The 23,219-nt window shown below is 42.6% G+C and overlaps 4 protein-coding genes across 6 annotated transcripts; 3 read left to right on the top strand and 1 right to left on the bottom strand.

Moving 5' to 3' along the window:
* Positions 1-250: 250 nt before the first annotated feature.
* LOC125769830 (general odorant-binding protein 69a-like) lies at positions 251-898 on the top strand. Its single transcript, XM_049438717.1, has 2 exons — positions 251-401; positions 501-898. Exons 1-2 carry the CDS (start codon positions 345-347, stop codon positions 840-842), a joined length of 399 nt encoding a protein of 132 aa, XP_049294674.1. The 5' UTR covers positions 251-344; the 3' UTR covers positions 843-898.
* A 4,842-nt stretch (positions 899-5,740) lies between these two features.
* Positions 5,741-8,432, top strand: LOC125769808 (leucine-rich repeat neuronal protein 3-like). Its single transcript, XM_049438683.1, has one exon. It carries the CDS (start codon positions 6,736-6,738, stop codon positions 8,203-8,205), a length of 1,470 nt encoding a protein of 489 aa, XP_049294640.1. The 5' UTR covers positions 5,741-6,735; the 3' UTR covers positions 8,206-8,432.
* A 2,551-nt stretch (positions 8,433-10,983) lies between these two features.
* On the top strand, positions 10,984-22,105 carry LOC125769821 (uncharacterized). 2 transcript variants are annotated; one of them, XM_049438704.1, is made up of 3 exons: positions 10,984-11,873; positions 20,784-21,127; positions 21,261-22,105. In XM_049438704.1, exons 1-3 carry the CDS (start codon positions 11,780-11,782, stop codon positions 21,399-21,401), a joined length of 579 nt encoding a protein of 192 aa, XP_049294661.1. In that variant the 5' UTR covers positions 10,984-11,779; the 3' UTR covers positions 21,402-22,105. The 2 variants fall into 2 exon arrangements, with proteins under 2 accessions (XP_049294661.1, XP_049294662.1); XM_049438705.1 differs by having other exon boundaries at positions 21,264-22,103.
* Positions 22,105-23,152, bottom strand: LOC125769818 (lectizyme-like). Of its 2 annotated transcripts, none has more exons than XM_049438700.1 (2): positions 22,995-23,152; positions 22,105-22,935 (listed from the first exon to the last, which is right to left on the bottom strand). In XM_049438700.1, the coding sequence occupies exons 1-2, from the start codon at positions 23,068-23,070 to the stop codon at positions 22,202-22,204; spliced, it is 810 nt and encodes a 269-aa protein (XP_049294657.1). In that variant the 5' UTR covers positions 23,071-23,152; the 3' UTR covers positions 22,105-22,201. The 2 variants fall into 2 exon arrangements, with proteins under 2 accessions (XP_049294657.1, XP_049294658.1); XM_049438701.1 differs by having other exon boundaries at positions 23,026-23,130.
* Between the last annotated feature and the right edge of the window lie 67 nt (positions 23,153-23,219).

Genomic DNA, 23,219 nt, shown 5'->3' with positions numbered 1-23,219 from the left:
TTTGCACTAACTGCTTTTGTGTGTTTGCATTGTTGCTTCGTGTGCCGTCAGATCTTGGATCGCGATGGAGAATGCATTCGGGTTTGCCAGCTTGTAATTAATGATTCCACGATAGCAGTGCGGGATAAAGTGAACAGACGCACGAACAGAAGTAACATGAACTTGAACTGTTAAAACCTTGTATGCACATCTCTGGGTACTGGGTTTCTAGGGAGATCTTACAGACAAAAATGGAGTGGGATATGCTTGTATATAATGCATTGGATTAGGTCAGTGGGCTATCAGAACATTGCCAAGTTTCAATACAATTCATTGGAGCCTCTTCTAAGTAATCTATTTCCACAATGCAGCTCTCTGTGTCCACTTTCATCGTACCATTCCTCCTAGTGGCGTCCGTAAATGTAAGTATACACACGCGGTGAAATATTTCAACGTTCCTTGTAAGGTACAGTACACAAACACTTCCATTAATCGGCTCGATTCTCTCACCCAATCGTTAGGCATTCACATTACGCCAGCAGAAAATGGTAAGCATTTTCGCACTCGAATGTATGGCAGAAACGGGCATCGGTGCCGATTCGCTGACAAAGCTGCGCGACGGTGATCTTTCCGCGAACGATCGTACGGCGAAATGTTTCATGAAATGTTTCTTCGAGAAGGAGAACTTTATCGATGCGAAGGGACAGCTGCAGCTGGAAGCGATTGCGACGGCGCTGGAGAAGGATTACGAGCGAGTCAAGATCGACGAAATGCTTGAGCAGTGCGCTGTACAGAAGGAGGATCCCTGTGAAACGGCATTCCATGCATACGAGTGCTATCACGATCAATACCAGAATCTTTAGAAGTTGATTATTTAATTATTGAGTTTTTTAGTCATTTTATTGAACTCCTCATTGTGAACGAAACGATCTAATGTTGTTTGAAGAAGTTAAATAAAAGAAACATTTATTACATGATAAAAAAGGCATTTTCACCAAACTCCTGGCAGGATAATTACTGCAAAATAAAAGGCAATGTGCTACTTTACGTAAAGTTTAGTGCCCCCCCCCCCCCCCCCCCCCCCCCAAACACACCCGTATAAACGAATAACATCATTAGACCGACAGTATTGTGAAGTGCCATGTGTCAAATAGCTTCATCTCGAGAAAAGGCTATTCAACAGTCAGCGCATAATACTTCGTTCGTTCGTTTATCATCATCTTGGGCCGCTGTAGCGAGCGAGATTGTCGGCACAAAAGCGCAACTGCAAAAAGTTACTGTTGGTCGGCCGTCACTGATTATGCAGTAGGATTATGACCGGCAGCTACTATGACTTTTGCTCGCTTTTTTTTACTGCACTACAAATGCACTGGCCGTTCGTTGTGCAAATGTCGCTAAGGAAGTGGTGCAAACCATTGCAGTGTACCATTTATCACCTGCATATGGTAACATTACCTTTCTCCACACTTTTGGCTACAGCATGCTTAATGGTATGCAGATGTAGGATGCAAAGGATTTTTACCATCACAACAATAATGGCTCTCGAGAAATGGTTACATATCATTTCGGGAAAAGGTATTTGACTCCTAAAGTTATGCAATTGATCATTTTTCCCTGTTTTTCAATCATTTTTTTATTGATAGAAAGTTTTCTTTAAATGCTTTTAATGTTTTATTGTTTCTTTACTTTGAGAACGCACGAAAACGAAAATACTTTAAATTGAGAAAGCTTTAACTTTAAATTATGGAAGAGTCAAAGCGCCGCAAATTGCTGGAGGATTATTTTTTGATACTTTATTTAAAACTTGTTTTAATAATTGATAAACTTTTAGAATGTTGTTTGATGGCGAATTTAAAAAAAATAAATAAAATTAACTCAGCAAAGTAGCTTCAGACTAGCAACAATTAATCTCCCTAAATGTATGCAATGCGATACATAATACGTGGCCAGCACTTTATATTGATTTGATGTTTCATTTACTGTTTTTTTTTATTTTCACTTTCTCTTTCTCTCTCTCTCTCTCTCTCTCTCTCTTTCTCTTTCTTTCTCTTTTTTCTATTTTCTCTTTGCTTTTTCACTCACTTCCTCGCTATCTTCCACCATCTTATATTTAATTTTAATCTTACTTATCGTCTGCTTAAGATTTACTTTTCCATACATAATTCCATCTCTCTCTCTCTCTCTTTGTGTATATCTGTTTGTACTAACAAGTATACTAATTAAATTTTCAAGCACATCCGTATCATTCGCAAAAACGCCAAACTTCTATCTCCCGTTTTCATTTGCCATTCATTTGCCGTCTCTGTTCACTTTCTTTGCATAATCAACAACAAAAAAAAACCCCCTGGAACAATATTGCCCTCGAAATGCCCTCGAGATGCTTCATCTATGCATCTCCGTTTTGCTGTTTCCGTGGTTTAAAGCTTGTGAACTACCGTCGTGCACAAAATTTCGATAACGAACCATTTTCGACAACGGACATCCATTGTTCCGTACGGTGACGGACGGGTTTTCCTAGCCCGGGAAAAGAAAAGACACGGTTTCCATGCCCTTCCCCCGGTGCCATATCTTAGCCAATTTTGCGAAAACTGCTCGGGTTATGAAGCCGAAGCTGGAGGATCCTTGCCCGATCCAAGCCCAGCTGCACTATTTGCATTGTGTTGCGCATGGTTGCACATCTTCAAAAGGCTGTCAAAATTACCCCGTCAAAGAGAGGGCATCGTTTGGCCGGATCTGGGAAACTGTCTAACACCCACTACGGGTGATCCGGGTGAAAACGGTTCTGCTATTGTCGTAGAAGAACCATGAAGACACTCTCGTTTCGGATGTTATTGTTGTTTTTAGCACGACAGGCATGATGATGGAGCGTTGCAGGAATTTGAAGAAAAAAAAATCCTTCCCAGCGTTATTGGAGGGACTTTTCTTACCATCGCCGGAGGTGCAATAAAGGGAAAGTTTTTCATGACGAAGCATTTGCTAAGCTGAATCGCTACGTTTTGAGATACTGCTGCATTGAGCATTACAAATGACATACTTGAAACCGAAATTCTCAACAACTAGGTGTGGAAGGGTTTCCTGTGGAATAAAAATTAAAAAAACCATATGGCCTTTATTATCAAAATCACCAATAGAAACAATTATTAAGCGAAACAAATAACCAATACTTATGTTATTATCCCGCAACTAATTATAGTGATTAAAAATACGTGAAATCAAACACTAATCAATTAAAGAGCATTTAAACCAGTTCAGTGAATTCATCCAACTCACTGCCCAGTCCGCAGAGGTTTCATTTCACATCAATTAAAGTTTATCCGGCACAGATTCGTCTTTGTTCATGCGAAGGGTTTCTCGCAGTTAAGCAAATGTATTCCCATTACGCATGTACATAATTAATAATTGGATTTTAACCCAAAGATGGGTCACCCTGCATTGAGAGTCAAGATTCACCAGGACAAGATACAGTTTCATGTCACTGCACTGTGGACATTGTCCTTCGGTCGGTGTAAAATCAATTGCAACACCTGCACGAACATGCCAACGGGGAACAATGATGACACCCTTTTTCCTGCCACGTCCAAAACCAGCCTTGATGGAATTTCCATCAATCTCTCCTTCCATTGATTGGGATGGGTTGTGAAGAAAAATGGACCCCTCAGCACGGGACTGTCGCTGCTTATCCACATCTTCCACGCACGCACAGCATGCAATCAGTGCCTTGGAAAAGAGGTAACTTTCAGCTTCGTTGCTTCACCGTTTTGCGTGTCTCATCTTGACGCTTAGTGTTACAATGTAACCGTAACAAATGACATGTTTTCCCAACCTCCCCGCCCCCGTTCTTTCTCGAGATCTCGGCTACCATTCGCATCCCCGTCCCGACAACCCGATAAGACGGCGACAGAACTCACTGTACGGGTCTTATTTATGTAACCTATTAAAACCCGAGCTAACCACCGGACAGAAGCTGCCGTGCCGTGTGCGAAACAAAAGCCGACAGTGAATAAATCCATTTTGCCCGGAAAAGGCAATATTCACATCAATCGCATCAGATCGCACCCGACCTCCCGATATGGGACACACTGTGATAACATGCGTCACGTTTTTGTGCGCCACAGATTGACAGCTTTTGTCTTCCAGCATCGCAATTCGCTTTCGGATGGTTGGTGTATTACTATGGTGGACCGGTTCCAGGCCCTAGGGTAACAATAAAAGGGCTGGCAAAAAGGGGGGAAATACATTGTACACGTGTCTTCTGTGACCCGGTCGATTGGTCGTGCTGTCGCATCAGAAAGGAGTTGTTGCAATGGTTAGACAGGAATTAATTATCCCGATTGGATTATTCGATTGTTTCGAGTTTCGTTTTGTTTCAGGTAATCTTTCCGCAAGAGAGGCGGAAAATTTAATGCGATAAAATATGTTATGCTTGCTAAAGCATAATTCAATTATGTGTATAGTAGTAATTTTAGCGATTTTTTAAAATCATAGCCACGGAACGCCAGAAAGTATGTAATTTTGTGTGGCGTGCCTAAAAGTATGCAATCAATTAAAAGGCTTGATATATTACGTATTATTGACGATATCTAATACACTTCTCACAAACTAATTAACGGTAATAATCGATGAAGGTGATATGACGCAAGAAGGGCAAAGATTTTTCTTTTTTTTTCTCTTTCCTATAAAAATCCTAAAAAAAAGATGGGCTATTCCATTAGGTCAGTACCACACGAATATCAACGGAAGGTATAAAAGGAATGTTTGTCCATTTTAAAACAAGATATTTTTATATATAAATTTCTTTTGCACACGTGGTCTTTCATCATGGTAAGAGATTTTTGCATGATGCGAAAAGATTATTTCGTTCAGATGAATACATTGAGGCCGAAATAAAAGATTGTAGAGATGATTACATACAAGAAACAGGAAAAATAAATAAAAATAAAAGTATATTTTAAACATAAAAAATCCATACAGTTTTTAGTAATTCATGTAACTCGTGTAAAACAATTTTTTAAAAATCAAAAATAATAATAATACGCCTACGAAATCCATACAGTCATTAGTGAAAGGACGTCAACCAACGTTTTTGAAGATGATCTACTGGTATCAGAAATGATAAAACTAGTCGTTTTTGAAGAAAGTTATCTCATTGAGCAAATTCTCAAGACAAAACGAATGTTATGATTGTGTTTTCGAATCTTTCCAGACAAATATACACTATTGATCACAAATCTGAGGTTCAAAGCCTCTTTAGGTTTAAAACACGTGTTTGATAATAATATTGCATACATCTAGGCGCACGAAACTCTGCAAATGGCTTATCGTAGACGTTAACCTAACGCCACACAGTTCTAGAAGCGATACTGGAACTCGTCTTTATTAACATTATGGTGACTTTGGCATCAAAAGATCAAGCCCCTTTATTCAGGAAGATATATTATTAGAAGGGTAAAACTTACAATTCTGCGTAGTCCAACCAGATATCAGAATTGAAGATACAAAATTCTCATAAATTTAGGAGTTCCAGTTAGGCATGAAATGTGTAGCCACTCGACCCGTTCCACGAGAGTTGAATTTTATTTAGTTCTTCATCGAAAAAAAAGAATGAATTTTTCTCTGTTGAACTTAGCTCAAAGTCATTAAGTTGATTGAAGTTATCTAGAAGAATTCGCTAAAGAGAAACTAAAGGTGATCAAACGCATACAAACATATTTCAAACGTGGGCAAACGGTTTTTAAACCAAAAATAAACCCCACTATTCTGCAGCTGCTTTCCAAATTTGCAGCGCAGAAAAAAAAGTAATACAGCTGCTGATAAGCGCAGAATCGTGAAAAATATTTCGCACCAAACAAACGATAGTCTTGTCCATATCGGTGGCCCTTGTCCAACACCATCGAACTTTATCGAATGGATTAAAACTTTAGATAACATCTACCGACGAGGATGGTACACCATGGTGCTAATAATCGTACGGAAACCATCTGTCACCTTTCTCGATTGCCCACTTCTTGGAACGTACCTCCGGATGTCCGCATGAATCAGTTGCATTTTTCACGAAACCACACTAACACACACACTTCCTGTGCGGTGACGATTGCTTAAACAAACACCAACATCACTGTACACGGAGAGCACTGATAAGAACCAACCCTTGGACAAGCTTCAGCGGAGGAACCCCTGAATAATCAGTTGCCGATATCGCACCGAGGTCGTTGCAACGCTCTGCCTCGCATTCTTTATTTCATGTTACGTATTATCAAGCCAAAAGATAACACGTAACGCAACACGCCAAAGCGGGAAGGGAAGAGGTTTTTTTTAAATGTGCGCATTATAAGATCCACCTGGAACTGGACGAACTGGAGACCAAACAGTGTGTGGTTGACGTTAGTGAACTTTGGGTTGATTTTAATCAACGTCCCGGACCCAATATTGTGCCTTCAAATTTGAAGCCCAGATAGACTAGCTGCAGTGAAAAATCAATACCGTTTTTTACTGAATCTGTGATAAGAAAGCACCTTCATTACCGAACTGGAACAATTCCCTCCGCCGTGGTGCTAATATTTGTTGTACGTTGTGGAAAACTAATTATTTTCCTTACGCAAGTGTTGCGGTCACGTAGTGTCGGGGTCGGTTTGGGAATGGTAAAAGCGACCCGCCCGTGGCCAAATATTTGATTTGTGCTGTGATAATTTTTAATGAAAAGTCACCAAACTGCCTGTTAGTGATTAGATCTAGCGAAAAGCGAAAGTGTCACTGAAAATGAACCGCACGCTGTTGCTGTTCGTTCTTGTCGTCTACGTGCAAGTGTTACGTGCTCAGGAGGAAGATTCGGTCGTACCGGTTACGGACGTACCGGACGTACGTGTTATCGTTTCGCATCTTTGTCACTTTAAAAAGCCACTGCAGGACCCGACCGATGTGGATGGTGATCAGTACTGTGATTGCGATGTGCACAATACGCCTATGGGTCTGCCGGAGGTAGCGATCGATTGCAGGAGACATCAGCTTGGCGATGAGTTCTGGCAGGATCTTCAATCGCAGGATAATGAAAAGTTACCCCTGGGTACAAATAGTTTAGACCTATCCCATAATGGTCTAACGTTCGTGCCGCGCCTCAGTGGGGATAAGCTTCGTAAGCTAAACATCGGACACAACCAGATAACGACCATTCCCGATAAGGTGTTTACCAATGTGACGTTTCTTGAGGAACTGGATCTAAGCAGTAATCGCATCGAGACACTCACCACCGATGCATTGGCCGGGCTGGGCAACCTTAAGCTGCTCGATCTGAGTAGTAATCGTATCGGTTTGATTGAGGTGAACGCATTCTCGAACGTACTAAATCTGAGACATCTCATCCTATCGAACAATTCGCTCGGTACGTTCTTCAACCGGACCGAGGCTGACCTGTACTTGCGGCTCGGTGTCTCTAACCGGCTGGCCATACTGGAGATGCAACGTTGTAACCTTACCGACATCAATCTCTCCAGTGGCGTTGGTCTTGAGCGTGCCCTGCTCGGATACAACCGGTTACAGCAACTTACCAAGCTTCCCAAACAGCTCACCCACCTGGACATTAGTGGCACTCCGATCCGTAGTCTTCCGGCGAAGTTTCTGCCCCATCTGTTACATCTCGAATCGCTCACCCTGCAAGATATGCCCATCCTCTACACGGTGGAGGAGTACGCCCTGTACGGTTTGCCCCGACTGTCCACGTTGAACTTTCAAGGATCCCGTAACCTTTCCACCATCCATCCACACGTTTTCGGTCAAAACGTTGTGCGCAACGAAACGGATACGCAGCTGAAACGTTTCATCCTGAAAGGGACCAACATCCGGACGCTTAATTCCACGCTAAAGTTTGCGTTCGAGAATTTGCGCCTCCTTGACATCCGTGGTGCACCGTTACGTTGCGATTGTCAGTTGCGTTGGTTGCGTGAGCTACCGAACTTGATGATACTCGGGATCTGCGTCAAACCGAACGCGTTGCGTGAGAAACGGTTCGGCATGGTTGAACCGCATCAGTTCCAGTGTCGGGCGGAACAGTTTTGGATCTACACCGTGTTTAATGTGCTGTTAGCGATTTTGTTAATTGTGCTTATATCGATCGGTATCTACTTGATAGTGAGAGCTATTCGGCCAAAACCACACGTACAGTTGCGGATGGTCGGTCCAACGAGTCCGTACGCGCGCGTTACGATCGAACCGAACCGGGCAGAGGTGTTGTAAGCGATGGTGGATGAGGTCTGGCTGTAGGACAGTTTTGCCAGTCTATACTGTACATAGCAAAGACGTAGAAATAGTTTAATGTAAGTTGTGAGTGTGTTTGTTTTTAAGTGAACGAGAATGAATATATGGCAAAAATAGAAAATAAATCTAATAGTAGAATATTGTTCTTCATGAGTGAGTTAGACGTAATAAGAAATCAAATTCCAATAAAATGACACCGTTTTTTTTAGTAAATTGCATTTTCTCCTTTTTTCATTATGTGAGAGTTTTATAATATCACGCCGGCTTTTAACGATAAGTAAGGACCACATTTTATCGAGAAAAGCGTGCACCAAAAGTTTGTAACCATTTTCAGAAGGAAAAAAGTCCTACCGGTAAACAAAGTCGTTAATGCCTGTGTAGACACCTACCATTATGGATTTGTGATGCATAATCTTCGTGTAGATCTTTTTCAAGCTCAGGGTATTTTCGTTTAAGTTCATGCTGAGGCCTCTTCGTCTTTTTTTCTTTGTTGAAGATTTTGGAAAGCCTCATTTCCTCCAAGGAATGAGAAAAGTCCTAATTTTTCCAAGCTGTGTTCTATTGCCAAATTTAACAACTTCTAGCTTAAACTGAACTATGTACGAATGTTTTTATTATTTTAGACATTTACGTCTTTTGATTATAAGTTTTTATAAATATATGCAAATTTTTATTTGAACACACCTTGTGCACTGTTGCTCTGTGCGGTTGCTGATAACTGTCAAAGTATTATGTGCAGGCATTAATTCATCATTTTTCTATTAGCAAAAAGGGCGTTCTATATTCGATAAAACACGGTAAGTACCTTATAACAGGATAGACTTTATGTTATTATAACTATTATTATTCAACTTGGTGCTTGGGATTGAAAAAATGTTGGTGATAATTTGATTAAATTGATTTACAAAATAACACTGATATTCTTGAAAACCTAAAATCTCACCATTAGAGTGACTCCAACATTCTTCTAATCAGAAATTTTACAAAACATTTATCTGAGAAAATCAGTCTTAAAGACTTGAGTTTTGAATAAAATTTAAAGCACAGAGGTTTTTAAGAACTCCATATCTATTTCCTACGTACGAGAGCTTTTCCAGAATCTAGTGTGTACATTAAATAAAACACAGACCATTTGTTCAAAAGTTTGATCAAAAGTTGCAACAAATCCACCACCCCAAAAAGGTCTCCAAGACGATATCATCAATGTAAGTCTCCGGTTCGCTCTTGCATACTCTGAAGATCAAGAAAAAAGCTTTTCCCAGGACAAGTCTTTTGAGTCGCATTCAGCGTATAAACTTCTCATTTAAATATTTCGAAAAAATCCTCAAACTAACCCACTTTGTAAACATTTTTTCAACTACTTTCTATCATATTGTAACTAGCTTATTAAACGAATAGCATGTAACCGTGTGATAGCGTGTAACCTTTACGTCGGCAATGGTTAAGGTTTACACCAGAGAAAGGGAAATAAAACACCAAACAGATAAACAAACAAAAAGCTATTCGAACCGATCTTTAAACCCCGTTACGTTGACCGGTTGAGCTGGAAGTGGCAAAACAAACTAAAACGGGTGAGAATTTATATACCCACACAGCGAAAGGGCCATTTATTTGGTTGTTAAAAGGAAAGCACTTGCAATGCCCGAATCTCCACAATTATGGTTATCTTTTTCCACCAAACATTATAACCGCAGGCGAACGCGCCAAATCCCACCGTGCAGTGAAGCTTTCTTGCGTGGCGCACCTGCACCCAAAACTTCTCCAGCAACATTCCAGCAACGATGGGGTTTTGTTTTTTGCCATTCCCATTCGCCTTGACCCTACGCTACGGTCGGTGTGCTAGGAGAAGGCTAAAATTTCGTCTATCGACATCTTTTTCACCTACATTCAACTGGCTAGGTCTTGATCGGGTTCGTTGTCTGTTTTTTTTTCATCTTTTCTTCCACTCCTCGAAAAGGGGGGAAACACCTGTCACAAGCCCTATCCCTACGGTGGCCCACTTGTGGGGGGTTTTTATTCTGGTTTGGAATTTGCCCACGTCAACAACAAAAACCTCAGCTCGGAAAGAAACACACCAAACACGAACAGAAAAAAATCAGAATGAGCAAGAAGAGCGAAAAGCAGTAGCCAGGGGGTTAAGCTTTCAAGCGTACGCGCAACGGAACTGCGCCAGCAGCTCATTTGCTTGTCAGCTGTTAGATCGTGAAGATCTCGATATATTCCAGAAATGTACTCTCACGCTCCCGTCAACTTGGGAGAGAAACGTCACCACCCCAAGATGGAATCGGTAGCGCGGGGTGACTAGTGGGAGGGGGGATGCCAGTCGCTACGGATGTCTTCTCGCCCCCAAAAGCCGAACACCAGCACGCTGTATGAAAGACAGAGATCACAGCCACACCGTGACAGCAGCGTGATCTTCAAAGCGATCGGCAAAACCGTGAGGGAATTATCTAATGCCACGAACTTGTCCGTTCAGACGAAGCGCGCGCGCACACACAACTTTCCCAGTTTTGCTCGGTTGCTCGAATCGTACCCATCGTAGTCGTTCCCGTTTTTGGGTGCCGGCTGTACGATCGCGTACAGTGAGTTTTGCGTACGGTGGTATTGTTTACGCACGGCAGTTCAGTTGTATTTACGGACGTTCCCTTCAAGGTTTCAGAGCTACTGCATACAGTGGCCCACATTTTACAACCTCGTTGGGTTGTGATTTGCTCAAAAACTGCTACCCCGTTTTAGGCTAGACACGAACGCGCCACGAGATTTCATTTCCAGCGACGCAAACCACCCCGAAAAAAACAACCGTTACCGAACCCGCCATCGAGGGCGTCTTAGCTACTTTTGGGTAGTTTTGTTGCAGCTTGGCTACGTTGATCGCTGCACAAATACACGCGCAGCTTGGCGTTGTCTTTTTTCGAAAGGTTCTGTGTGTTGTGCAAAATTCCAAAAAGCGTGCTATACCTACCTAACCTTCTCTTCACTTTTGGTTCTGTTTCGGTGAGCTTTGTTTTGCGAAGAAATCATACAAGAGTTGTGCGTTGTGTGTGTATCCATGGTGACAGCAATGTGACAGTTAAGTTTTTTGGAAGAATGTCAGTACATCCAGTCTACTACGACTAGCTGTCCGCAAAGTGACAGACGAGTGATAATTAGTGGGAACACCCTTTGAGTGTTTTGAAATGTCTCCGGATGATCGTGTTCTGTGCTCGGTGCAAACGTGTACACGACTAATTGGACTTCCCGAATAGTCGATTTAAGTGTAGAGAGTTCCAGAAGTGGCGACTCTTCCAGCAGCAAACGATACGTTGAAAACGTCAACTAAAATAGTTCCAAAGATCCAACGAATTGCGGGAGACATAATGCGCTTGGCGCATCTAATTGTGAACATCAACAGCACAACCGTCCAACAACTGCCAACAAGGGAGCTGTTACGCCTGGTCAGCAGCAGCAGCAGCAACAGCTAGTAGGCTGGCTTGCATCCATTTTCTTTATCTTTCTGCGTCGTAGTCAGTGTCAGTGCGAAACCAATTACAGCGAACCGAACCAATTCCACAAAATGCCCTGCCCGGTGTCCTGTTGTTCCTTTGCCGATCGATCTGGCCACGGAAGCGGAAGTTCCACCGGACCGGACAGCAATACCCACGTAACAGGTACAGTAAATAACCCTGCGCCCGTTCGTTGCCGAGGTAACGTTCAACATGGCCACTGCGTGCATGGTTTGCGACGCTGAGCTTTACATCGACGACTTCGATGAATGTGCACTTTCGTCGTTTCGTCGGTCCGTACTGTCGTATCGCTGCTTTCACTGGGATGAAGATTATCTCTTCTCTTTTTTGCATGGGGCAGCAAATTGTTGCACCCCGCTGTCACCATTTGCTGCAATCGAAATGCCGGTGGTCGCATAGTTGGACGGCACAGTTTATTGCCATTTTTTTTTCTGTGTTGCTTTGTATCACATCAAGGAGAAGGTTTGTTTTGAGGTTAGTAAAACGTGACGAGAGGAAAAAATGTGTTGCACAACCATCAATTTGCTGGCACAGGTACGCAAGGCTGAGTGTAACTTCGGACATTAATTTGAGCTCCATGTACTTTACCTTCATTTTTATTGCACAACATACTAAGTGGTACTCGGTTTACTGTGCCCAATGAAATGGCACTCAATTTTGGAACCGAACTTTTATGTTAAATTATTCCACGACAATAAAATCTACTCCCAACGCCTTAAGGGGTGGATCGTGGAATATATCGAGTATTCGAGCCGTCCGAGCTGTGAGTGTAATGGACTTTGTCAGAACTACTACTACATCACACCGGCTTCTACCAACAAACCGTACTGCCATCGTACACCACCGGTCTGGGCTGATTAGAAACTTGTTAAACCTAACCTCACCAAACATCACACCAACCGCCGGCTAAACCGATACTCGTTATCCAATAAATTCCATTTCGCACCGTACCGTACCGTGGTGGTCCGAGAATTGGGTTGGACCACTCGAAACTTGTCTCACCCATTTTCGGACCCCTCCCATTCGGCAAGCCCCGTAACTATGCGCAGCAGCCATGTCACTGTGCTGCGGCGGATTCATGTTTCCGCGATGGTGGAAGTCCGGAAAATGGGACAATCCATCCGATGTAAGGTCGTGGCAAAAACGACTCTACAAGACGACACTCTCTTCTGGCCCGACCATCGTTACACCATTACGAACATATGTTGTCGGTCGGCTGTGCACCGAAATTAATACCGATGCACCGTCAACAAGCGGCAACAACGGTTTGGCCTTCTGGGACCGGTACGTCCAGTAAGTCGGTCACCTAGCAGCGGACCGACGGCGCCGGTGACTGTTGCTTTTATGATGACGATTTTCACCCGCCCGCCCGCTACGACGTCCCACATTGTACTAAATGGCCCATGGGGCGGAAGGGCGAACCGTTGCCGGGGAATGCAAATTCGCGACATTGCACCATCGTTACCGGGAGGCGAGCGCGCAAGCGAGCGTTAAATCGAAATTTCGCTACCGACCGATGGCGCTGTCCGTGAACGATTCGCACAGGGATGTTTAGGAACGTTTACAGGACAGGTTGGTTATGTTTCTTAATTAGCCAAACCGACTCGAGACAAGCTCTCTCAATCGTGTGCAAATGTTTCGATCTAGTGCGACCATTATCGTTTGCGCTAACATGAATGATCTGGATGGCTTTATTACTTGTAGTTTTTTGTACTAAAAATGTTCTAAAAACTGTTTTTTATATATTTTTACAGAACGGTCATGCTTTTTTAAAATATTCTTTTTTAAAGTTTTATAAAAATATCTGTAGATTAATAAATTACACAATTAAAAACTTTTAACTGGGCTTGTTAGTTAAAATTAGTATTACTAGTAAGTAAATCAATTGAATTTAATTCTATGACTTCAATTATATTTGAGCACTATTTTTTGTAATGCGTTATGGGAACTAATTCAAAACAATTTTATTTTCCTGTCTACTAATAGGAAAATAAAATAGTAGATTTGGTGGGATCGAATAAGGGTTATGTACTATGAGCTACACTAAAGCGCTGCGCATTTAGAATCCGAAGATCATTCGCTGTAGCTCGGTCAATCCTCGAAGAAGAATAATAGTTTGAACATCAAATCAAAGGTGTTTAATTGTAATTTAACAAAAAAAAATGTTACTTTTTTTAATTTCTGATTGATATACGGAATGTGCGCATCTTTCTTTTTTATTGTCACTTATTATCATCCGGAAAACAATTACATTGACTGCAGTAGCTATTTTTTATAGTTTGAAGCAATTTGATAATTTTTGATTTCATTAAATTTATAAATTCTTCAAATAATTAAATTTTAAATTATAATGTAATCGTCATTAGAAAACAAAAACCAATCCTGAAGGCACACATTGGTATAATAAAATCATAAAGGCTGAATGTTGGGTATTAAAATTAAATAAATTTATCCTTTTGAAAAGCTTCAACTGTGGTCTTTGGACATTTACGTTCGCAATTAAGTTATTAACCTGTTTAATAAAAAAGGCAACTCTTAACTGCTCTACGAAAGACAATAAAAACAATGATAGCTAACTGTGGCTGTTGTTATAATACAAATACTTAACTTTCGACACAATTTTAGTACACTGAAATTCTATAGGGAAAATAAAACAAAATCCCAAAAACTCTCTTTTCACATTCTCTTCCGAAAACATTTTTATTTCATATGACAACCACCATTGTCTTAAGTTTCAATGTGCTATTAACTTTATTGTACCCAAAAACAATCTCTCTAAACTTCTTCTCAAGTCGATGTATTAACAAAGTTGGTTTTATTTAATTCTACCCTACCCGTTTGCCACGCTGTTTAACAGCAATCAATGCAATGTTCTCACCCGTCGTCACTAATTAATCCGTCCAATCGGATGGATGATGAGACGCCACCGGCACCGTCCACCTCCCAAAAAGGGAAGAAAAAAAAGCGAATTGAATGAACATAACCCGGTGACATATCAACAGTTGTACAACATAGCTTTTCTTTTGTGGCAACGAGCAAAACCGGACCGATCGAAAAAAAGAACCGTGTCCCGCTGTCGTATGATAAGTTGTACGCTCGCACGCTTTGACGAGCCATCGCAAGCAAAACACACACAGACACACACCGGAAAACCGGACAGCCAGACGGACAAGAAAATTGATGAGAAAATGGACACGGAAAAGCGTGAAAGGAAAAGTGACCAAATGGGTACAGGCAGATTCGAGGAATGGAATGGGTCTTTTTTTTACTTCTTCTGCTCCCAAATTAACCTCTCACTTATCCTTTGACTTTTTCGAGCCACGATGATGTGAACCCAACAGCAGCTACCGAAGCTTCTGTCTTCAAAGTGCACACACAAAGCTGTATGCCCGAAAAGCGTGACACAACTGGCGACAATGGTGCGTTTGCTTCGCTCCTGATCCGGCGCCACGTGTCCCATATCGTTCCCATACATTCCGGCCTTTGTACTTTCGGCCAGGATTGTAATTAAAAGTTCGTCTCCGTCTGTGTTTTTTTTCTTCTTTGTCCACGTGATGTCGTCGCACTGTGTCCATCGTCCAAGCCAAACGGTGCGCAATAAAAACCCGACCCTTTAAGGCAGAACCCGAACCTGTCCAATGGCTTCCCAAACGGGCGAACTTTAACCTCCCCGGGAAACCGGGTAGGCACCCAAAGTGGAGAGCAAACCGTTGTCGTCGTTCGCCTTTCCGTAGGTGGCGTGGAACATTTGTCGAAACATGTTACAAAATCGTACCAAAATGAATGTCCATCCTCGTCCATCGTGGGGTTCGTGGGGAGTTTTTTTTTGTTTGTTGGGGAGATGATATTGAAAAGAATAAATTTCGTGTACCCGGATACCCCCCCGGGTTCCATCCATTCGGTGGTCCTCCCGCACAAACACCGGATGTCACCGAGGCACGAAGATAACTCCGGAAACTCAATGGCAAGTGTGGCACAAAAGCAGACCAACGGGCAAAAGCGTCCTGTAATTTAGTCCCACCCTGTGCTCCCACCTTACTACCTTGTCTTTGCCTTCGTTAGTTCGGCTTTTTATTCTACTGATTACAGGATGAACGCCACGTTCGTTCGGTTGAATTTCGGTCAGCAGAAAATATAGGTTTTAATTAGTCCAGTGTGACTCCGGAACCGGATCGGAACGATGTGAAACTGTTGCTGGGTCGCTAAAAGGAACCGATTCCTTCCGTTAATAGTTCAAAAAGCCGTACAGCCAAGGGATGGAAATTGGATGACCGTTCGATAATGGGAGAGTTTCGGAACAAAGAGACACACATTCAATGCATCCAGTGAGTGAGTGCATTCGGTTTTAATTAATGTAACGTACATCTTTTGAATGTGGATGTTTTGTGTTGCCCTATGTGGACGATGTTCCTGATCGAAGGTTGCATTAGAACATTAGTCTATTATAGCCTAGTGAAAATTGTAATCAACCTGGGAAGAAACTCTGGTTGAAAAACTGAACTCCTTGTTGCCACAGGCTAAATACACGTTGTAATAATAGAACATGGGGAAAACACGAACAAAACGGGTACATCTTCTTTTGGTTGCAACGGAATACAAAACGTTTTTATCAAAAACCGAAGGCGTTACCTCATGCACTGATGTTTGGGAATATTTCTAGACAGTACGTACCTGTTAATACGTCGTTAAGAGAAAGCATTTAACGGACATATAGATAGCTAAGAATATTCCCAACAGGTACACTGGCTTTAAACACAAGCCATTAAAATTCGCTATAAATTAAAGCTCTAAATATATTTTTGCTTTAGTTCGTTGTCAAACTTCTTCTGCGGTGTACTGCTCCACGATGAGGCTTATTACGGTGGTGCTTTGGTGTTTATGTGCCGCATCCAGTGCGAAAGGATACGTTTTGTCACGTCACAAACGAGAAGTGCTCATACAATCACTCGATCCAAGTGAAAGTGATGTCCACAACGGATGGTACGAAGTGACATCCGAGGACGAGGATGAATCAAGAACACTACTTACAAGAAAACGAAACGAAAGAAAGGTTCTACTTGAGCTATATTACCTTGCGAAGGTTCTCCGCGCCTATAGACGTCCGTGGGCTTTCGGAAGTCCCGTGTTTAAAAGTGCCCTCGATCGTATTACCAACCAGGAACTTCTCGAACAGTTGGAACGTAAACTTCGCAGAGAGAAAGGATTCGAAGAGCTCTCCCGCATTGGAACCGATGGAACCGTCCCTGATCGAATGCATGTTCAGCTTGCGAATGATTATAGACTACTGGCCCCTATTGTGGTGCGAACGTTACGTAAAATTTTGACTCTAAAACACGGCGCTGGAGGGTTAGATATCAGCGATAAGGAGGACGTGATTGGAGAACTGCTTCGTGATCAGCAGCGAGAGTGGCAAAGTTTACAGCATGCGGTGAAAAGCTTGAAAGGTGACGGAGTCGTTGCAGTGAACGTACCGGAACAGCACATCAAGGCGCATAAAAATCCAGTATATTACGAAGATAACGAGATTGATGTGGTTCACCTGGCACCGGATCAGGTAGAAGTATCTCAGCTCCCAGTTGAACCTGTAAAAGAAAGTGAGAATGATCTTCAGCAAGGATATCAGTGGGCTGATGTGAAGGAAACGGAATGGGAACCACAACCCATCCAGTGGGGACCTCGTCCGCAAGCTTTCGATTCCGAAACGTACTACAATTTATTCCCGGGATATAAACCGTCATCGTCTTTGTGGGCTACTGTTTATGGTCCAACCGATGCAGGAGATGTCATCGAGATTGGTGACACGGAGGTCCCCGTTCAGCATGTGCTAGATGAACACGAGCCGGTAAATTTAATTGATGACCAGAATGAGGTATTTTTCGAAGAGTTGGAACCGGAAGTTGTACAGGCGGGTGAAGAACCTATTCCCGAGGATATGGTGTTTGAATCGTTGAGTGAAAAACATGAAGAACCGGAACCTCTTTCAGTTCAAGAAGAGGAACTTTATGTGTCCGAAGAAGTAACGCTTCCTCCGTTAGTTAATTTCGCGGCATCGGACGAATCCAGCGCTGATGCTGATGGTGACATTCCGGAAGATATGGTTGTGGGACAGTTTTTGAGTGGTAATCTAGAAGAGGATGAAGAAAAGGCGTTAGACGTCTCTACAGATCCTGCCACCGTCGATACGGAACAACCACACGAGGTAAATCCTGAAGACATTGCAGACATTCCAGAGGATATGGTGTTTGAAGCCCTCATAGACAACAAAGAGGATAATGTTGATGCCGAAACGGAAACACCTTGGAACAATGCGGAACAAGAAGCACCAGAGAACGTCCCGGAAGACATCCCAGAGGATATGGTACTTGGAGCGCTTGTAGATACAACCGAGACACCTCCCTACAACTTCGACGAGCAACAGTACGCAAATGCTCCTTCTGATGATATTGAAGGGCGTCGCAATAACAACCGTCGAAGACAGCACCATCAGCAACAGCAACAACAAGTTCCGGTCGTAATTATTCAACAAACGACAACAGTGTCCGAGGTACCTCCATCCGCGTCGGTTCTCAACGAACAGATTGAACGAGCTGCCCGAGAGTTGATCGCAATCGAGCTGGATAAATTTTTGCTCCTGGTCGAGGAATTATCCGGTGTGCATGGTGTATCGGAGGAGTTCGATCGTGCCGACCGGACGCGTATGATCGGTTGGGTAAACCAGGGCTTTTCACCCACAATCGGACTAGATCAGCGGGATCTCGTTAAGGCAATGTTCAAGCTACTCAACACGAAGGAACTCAGCCGTGGTCGGATTGATCTGCTCGCTGCCCTTGAATTCCTGCAGTCGCAGCTTGAAAATGAAGCACGAGAAGAAAAGATAGCACCGAAGGAAGTGGAACCAAAGGAAGATGATTATTTCGCACGCAATTATGGCGTGAATAGCGAAATGGCACAGGACAGTTTTAGAAACGAAGAACAGGACATGTTTGAAGGGGATAACATAACAGCAGATTCCACAGAGGATGAGGATTTAAAAAGCGAAAATAAAGATAACTCCGAACGATAAAGATGATACGGTAAGGCGCGTTCCGCGTATAGACGGCTTTCCAGATGTGAAACGAAATTTTTGGAAGTGGGTGGGAACACTGGTTGGGAAAGTATTTGTGCCCTAATTTTAGTTTGCGTTCCAGTCATGTATATAGCATAAAAAAATTGTTAATAAAAATAATGGCTTAATCTTCCACACGAAACTGAGGTAAAAATAAAACCATTTACTGTGAGGTTTCTTCGTAACGACTTTTTAGGTAACGAGAATAATTATTCCAGGTAGGTATGAAAGAAAAGATTGATTAGTCCAACGAACAGGGGTAGTCTTAAATTTTCTTGAGTTTCTCTGGTTCTCTACCTGTTGTATTATGAGGTTGTGGTTAAGTTGTGTCCACCTATCAGCAGTAGTCTCCTTCAGATCGTCAAAATGAGAGCATCTTACCTCTTGTTGTTGGTCGTTTTTATACACTCCGTAACAGAGGGATTCATAATTTCACGTCGAAAGCGAGAAGTGCTAATACAATCGATCGATCCAAGTGAAAGTGATGCTCAGAACGAGTGGTATGAAGTGACATCCGAGGTTGAGGATGAATCAAGAACACTACTTACACGAAAGCGAAACGAGCGAAAGGTTCTACTTGAGCTATATTACCTTGCGAAGGTTCTTCGCGCCTATCGACGTCCGTGGGCTTTCGGAAGTCCCGTGTTTAAAAGTGCCTTGGAGCGTATTACCAACCAGGAGCTCCTCGAACAGTTGGAACGTAAACTTCGTAGAGAGAAAGGATTCGTAGAGCTCTCCCGCATCGGAACCGATGGAACCGTCCCTGATCAGAAACAGGTACAGCTTGCGAATGATTATAGACTACTTGCACCTATTCTGATACGCACATTGCGTCGACTGTGGATGGTAAAGAAACCCGTTGATGATACCAACGAATTGATAGAGAATCTCGAACGAGACATGAAGAGAGAGTGGAAAGGTAATCAAGCAATTGGGCTGGAGGTAGAATATTTAAAATACGACGAACAGCTGGGTACCGAAGCACTCCCAGAAAACATGCTGCTGGGTACCGAAGTGTTCCCAGAACACAATTCGCAACAGGAAAGTACCTTGGTAAGAATTCTTGATAATAACGAATCGGAAAACGAAGACTGGGAGGAAGAAAATGTACATCCACATGAATTCCAAGAAAGCAGAGAGGATTCAAAAATATCTCTTCAAGAAAACAACAGTGGAAATGAGTATCTTCAAGCTTTCAACATTACTGATAACGACGATTCTGCTAGAAGTCTTCTATTACCTTCCTCTGGAGAACATTTCGACTTCAACCGCACTGGATCGGAGGAGTCTCAAATTTCAGATAACATCTCGATTCTAATTGCAAGCGAGATGGACCAGTTTCTTCTAGTCATCGAAGAGTTGTCCGGAGTAGCCGGCCTTGCAGCTGAGTTTGATCCATCCGATAGATCCCGCATGATCGACGAAGTAAAGCAGCGCTACAATGCATCAGTTGGGCTTGATCAGAGATATTTCATTGAAGCAGTTAGAACATTGCTGACGGTTAAGCAGCTCTATGAAGGACGGTTTGAGCTGTTGGAGACACTTGACTACATCCAGACACAGCTAGATATACTAGAACAGACCGAGAAGCAAGACTTTGATTATCCATAAATCGAAAAAAAAATTGTTCCAATGTTAGATTAATAAAGAATTTGATATAGAAATAAATACAGTAAAACCAACCAATGAATAGTCTATAAGAACCATATTGCTGCGATTACGACCGTCTTCCGTATTCCACAATCGAAAATGCACATTTGGTCACGTTCTTTCACCGCTCTATCAAGCTACCCGTGACAACTGTCAGCTGCAAAGTTGCACAAAGCAATAAAGCCATTTACACGCCACCGTTGTCTTTGTGCTAATTCTCCATCCAAAAACCGATCAGTTCCATCTGCCATTTCATTGTGACCTAATTTTTTCCCCCCTCCACTCCCCCTGCTTATCAGAGAAACGCTACGGTTGCTACAAGGCAGGCATCTTCTTCGCGCTGGCCATTATATTGCTGCTGCTGGTCGGTTGTCTGCCCGTCTTTATGCTCACCACCAACAACAACCTGATCCTGCTGATCCTACTCGTAACGCTGCTGTTTATCGGTCTGGCCACCTTCATCTACTTCCGCTGGCAGCGCAATCGAGCACTCGCGATGCGACGCACGTACGAGCAGCAAAAGTTTGCCCTGACACGCGTCCATCATTCATCCGGCCCGACTTCAGTACCGGCCACCGACTCATTGAAGGATAATGGTGTTTGGTCGAAAAATAACACCCAGTCCACCACCCCATACGGGCAGGTATGTTGCAATTGCCCACCCCCCACCAGTGGGTGATAAATTGTATTCCAAATAATTAACCTAATTAACGTGGACACTGTTGTGCGTACTTTGGTGTTTTTTTTTGTGTCTCTCTCTCCTTACTTTCCACCAGCAGAATGCAGCATCCAAATTAAACGAACCAACCAGGATGGGAACAATGCAACCGGGGGGCGGAATTAAACCTGACCCAACGATAGCGGAAGGGACGGTGCAACGATCCACGAAAAGTCCACCACGATATTCATTCATCTGAACTGAAAACAGTGCGCGGCATATAAAAACGGGGCAACAAGAAACAAAAGGGAAAACAGTGCTATAATGTTGATAAACAATGTGCACAACAGAGTGTTTGTGGTTACCAACGGCTCTCTCCTCTTACTCTCTCCATCTTTATATATCTTTTAGTAGTTTTATTTCATTTTTTTTAAATCAAAAACATGGTAAACATTAATTGTACCTTTTGCTCGAATGAAACATTCTGTTGCCTGTTCTGTCAATATTTTATACCGCAACCGGTAATCAACCTCAAACATAAATCGGTAAAAGTAACATTGAACCTATTTAGAGACCTAGTTAGGCGTGTTAATAGGTAACAAAAAAAGGCGGAGGGAAACGAATTTCAACACGCTTGAAATTGAAAAATTGTGTTCAAATATCTGTTTGAAGTTGACCAAACCGTCTGTTTTTTTTTTTGTTGCTTCTCCTCCCAACGATGTTGTCGTGCATCGCTTTATTTAATTTATATCATGCTCGGTGAACCATTCCGCGTGTGGTTAATTACGTTAGTTGCAATGATACGCGTTGATTGAGCTTTTTTTTTTGGTCTTGCTATCCGTTTCAATTCCGGACTGCAATTGTCAATCGATTACGTGCGTTGCTGTCGAATTGCTTGTTTTACAATTATTAATTACTAAGTTCAATAGGTTACCGAATGCACAATTGAGGACAAAACCAGCTTTTGTGTTATGTAATTTTGTGTTGTTTTAAGTTAAATGTTTAAATGTTACAATAAAGTTATATTTTAAATTATCTTTTTAAACAAACAAAATGGTTTCAATTCGTACTAACTGCCTCATCAGTATCGAACGTTAAATTGTGTACTGCTTCCTTTATCCAATCCTCATAAAACTTTACATCCGTACAAATGATTGGTCCCGACCCACATTCCTGCTTGCCATGAGAAACCAAACCAACCAACCAATCAACACCGTCGATCGTTCCCACTACGGGACCACCGGAATCACCCTGACAGGCGGTCGCGCCCGCACTTCCTACACAGAACGCATCCGTCCGTGCATCATTCTCGCAGTCGTTCGAAGGATGAAGGCTGCAGCGAACAACTCGCAACCGATCGGGCAGTGTATCATCGAGATCGATCTTTCCAAAACCCATCACATCCGTCTCTGAAGGATGTACGTAATAATCTGGCAGTAGTGGAATGATGCCGACATTAACACCATCTACTAGGAATGGTTCCTCTACCAAGGCTAGCCCAATATCGTACGGTCCGGTAGTACCATCCTGAATGTAGCGACTGTGGCCCAACATACGTATGACGTTTCTTCGTTGTCCTTCAACCTTTGAATTACTCCACACTGTGCCAGCTTGGGCTTGCAGCTTTAAAACCTCGGTGGTACAGTGTGCTGCCGTAAGGATGTAGCTCGCCGTTAGTAACGATCCACCGCAGTGATGTACGTAGCTAACGACCATAAACTGTTGCAACTGCACCATGAACGGGTACCGATATTCTGGCGCATCTCCACCGATGGCCACATCCGGATCGAGGTCTAAAACGGAAAGAAATCATTAATCAATAGTCTTGAAACTTACTTAAAAAGGTATCTACATATACACCCGATCAGCGGAAGATCACTCACTAATGCAAACACAAGAACAGCTGCAAACATACTGAAGCCTAACATTCCCGAACGAGGCACATATCGTTTGCGCCTTTTAAAAAAAATGGACGATCATTAACGTTCACTATAAACAATAAAAATCTAATTAAACATTTTCTCAACATTTCCTACTATTATTACCGTATTAATTAACTCTTGTTTGGGATGTTTTG

The sequence above is a fragment of the Anopheles funestus genome, chromosome 3RL, assembly GCF_943734845.2.
Source record: "Anopheles funestus chromosome 3RL, idAnoFuneDA-416_04, whole genome shotgun sequence".
In the NCBI taxonomy this organism is placed as follows: domain Eukaryota; kingdom Metazoa; phylum Arthropoda; class Insecta; order Diptera; family Culicidae; genus Anopheles; species Anopheles funestus.
Note: the sequence above shows the minus strand (reverse complement) of the source record. Positions and strands in the feature narration are given on the sequence as shown.

Excerpts from the sequence above, each read along its gene's own strand:
- LOC125769808 (XM_049438683.1), top strand. The coding sequence starts at position 6,736 with ATGAACCGCACGCTGTTGCTGTTCGTTCTTGTCGTCTACGTGCAAGTG.
- LOC125769830 (XM_049438717.1), top strand. The coding sequence starts at position 345 with ATGCAGCTCTCTGTGTCCACTTTCATCGTACCATTCCTCCTAGTGGCG. Across the intron at positions 402-500 it reads TCCTAGTGGCGTCCGTAAAT|GCATTCACATTACGCCAGCA; the intron begins GTAAGTATACAC and ends CCCAATCGTTAG.
- LOC125769821 (XM_049438704.1), top strand. The coding sequence starts at position 11,780 with ATGCCCTGCCCGGTGTCCTGTTGTTCCTTTGCCGATCGATCTGGCCAC. Across the intron at positions 11,874-20,783 it reads CAGCAATACCCACGTAACAG|AGAAACGCTACGGTTGCTAC; the intron begins GTACAGTAAATA and ends CCTGCTTATCAG. Across the intron at positions 21,128-21,260 it reads CCACCACCCCATACGGGCAG|CAGAATGCAGCATCCAAATT; the intron begins GTATGTTGCAAT and ends ACTTTCCACCAG.
- LOC125769818 (XM_049438700.1), bottom strand. The coding sequence starts at position 23,070 with ATGTTAGGCTTCAGTATGTTTGCAGCTGTTCTTGTGTTTGCATTAGTG. Across the intron at positions 22,936-22,994 it reads TCCGCTGATCGGGTGTATAT|ACCTCGATCCGGATGTGGCC; the intron begins GTAGATACCTTT and ends TTTCCGTTTTAG.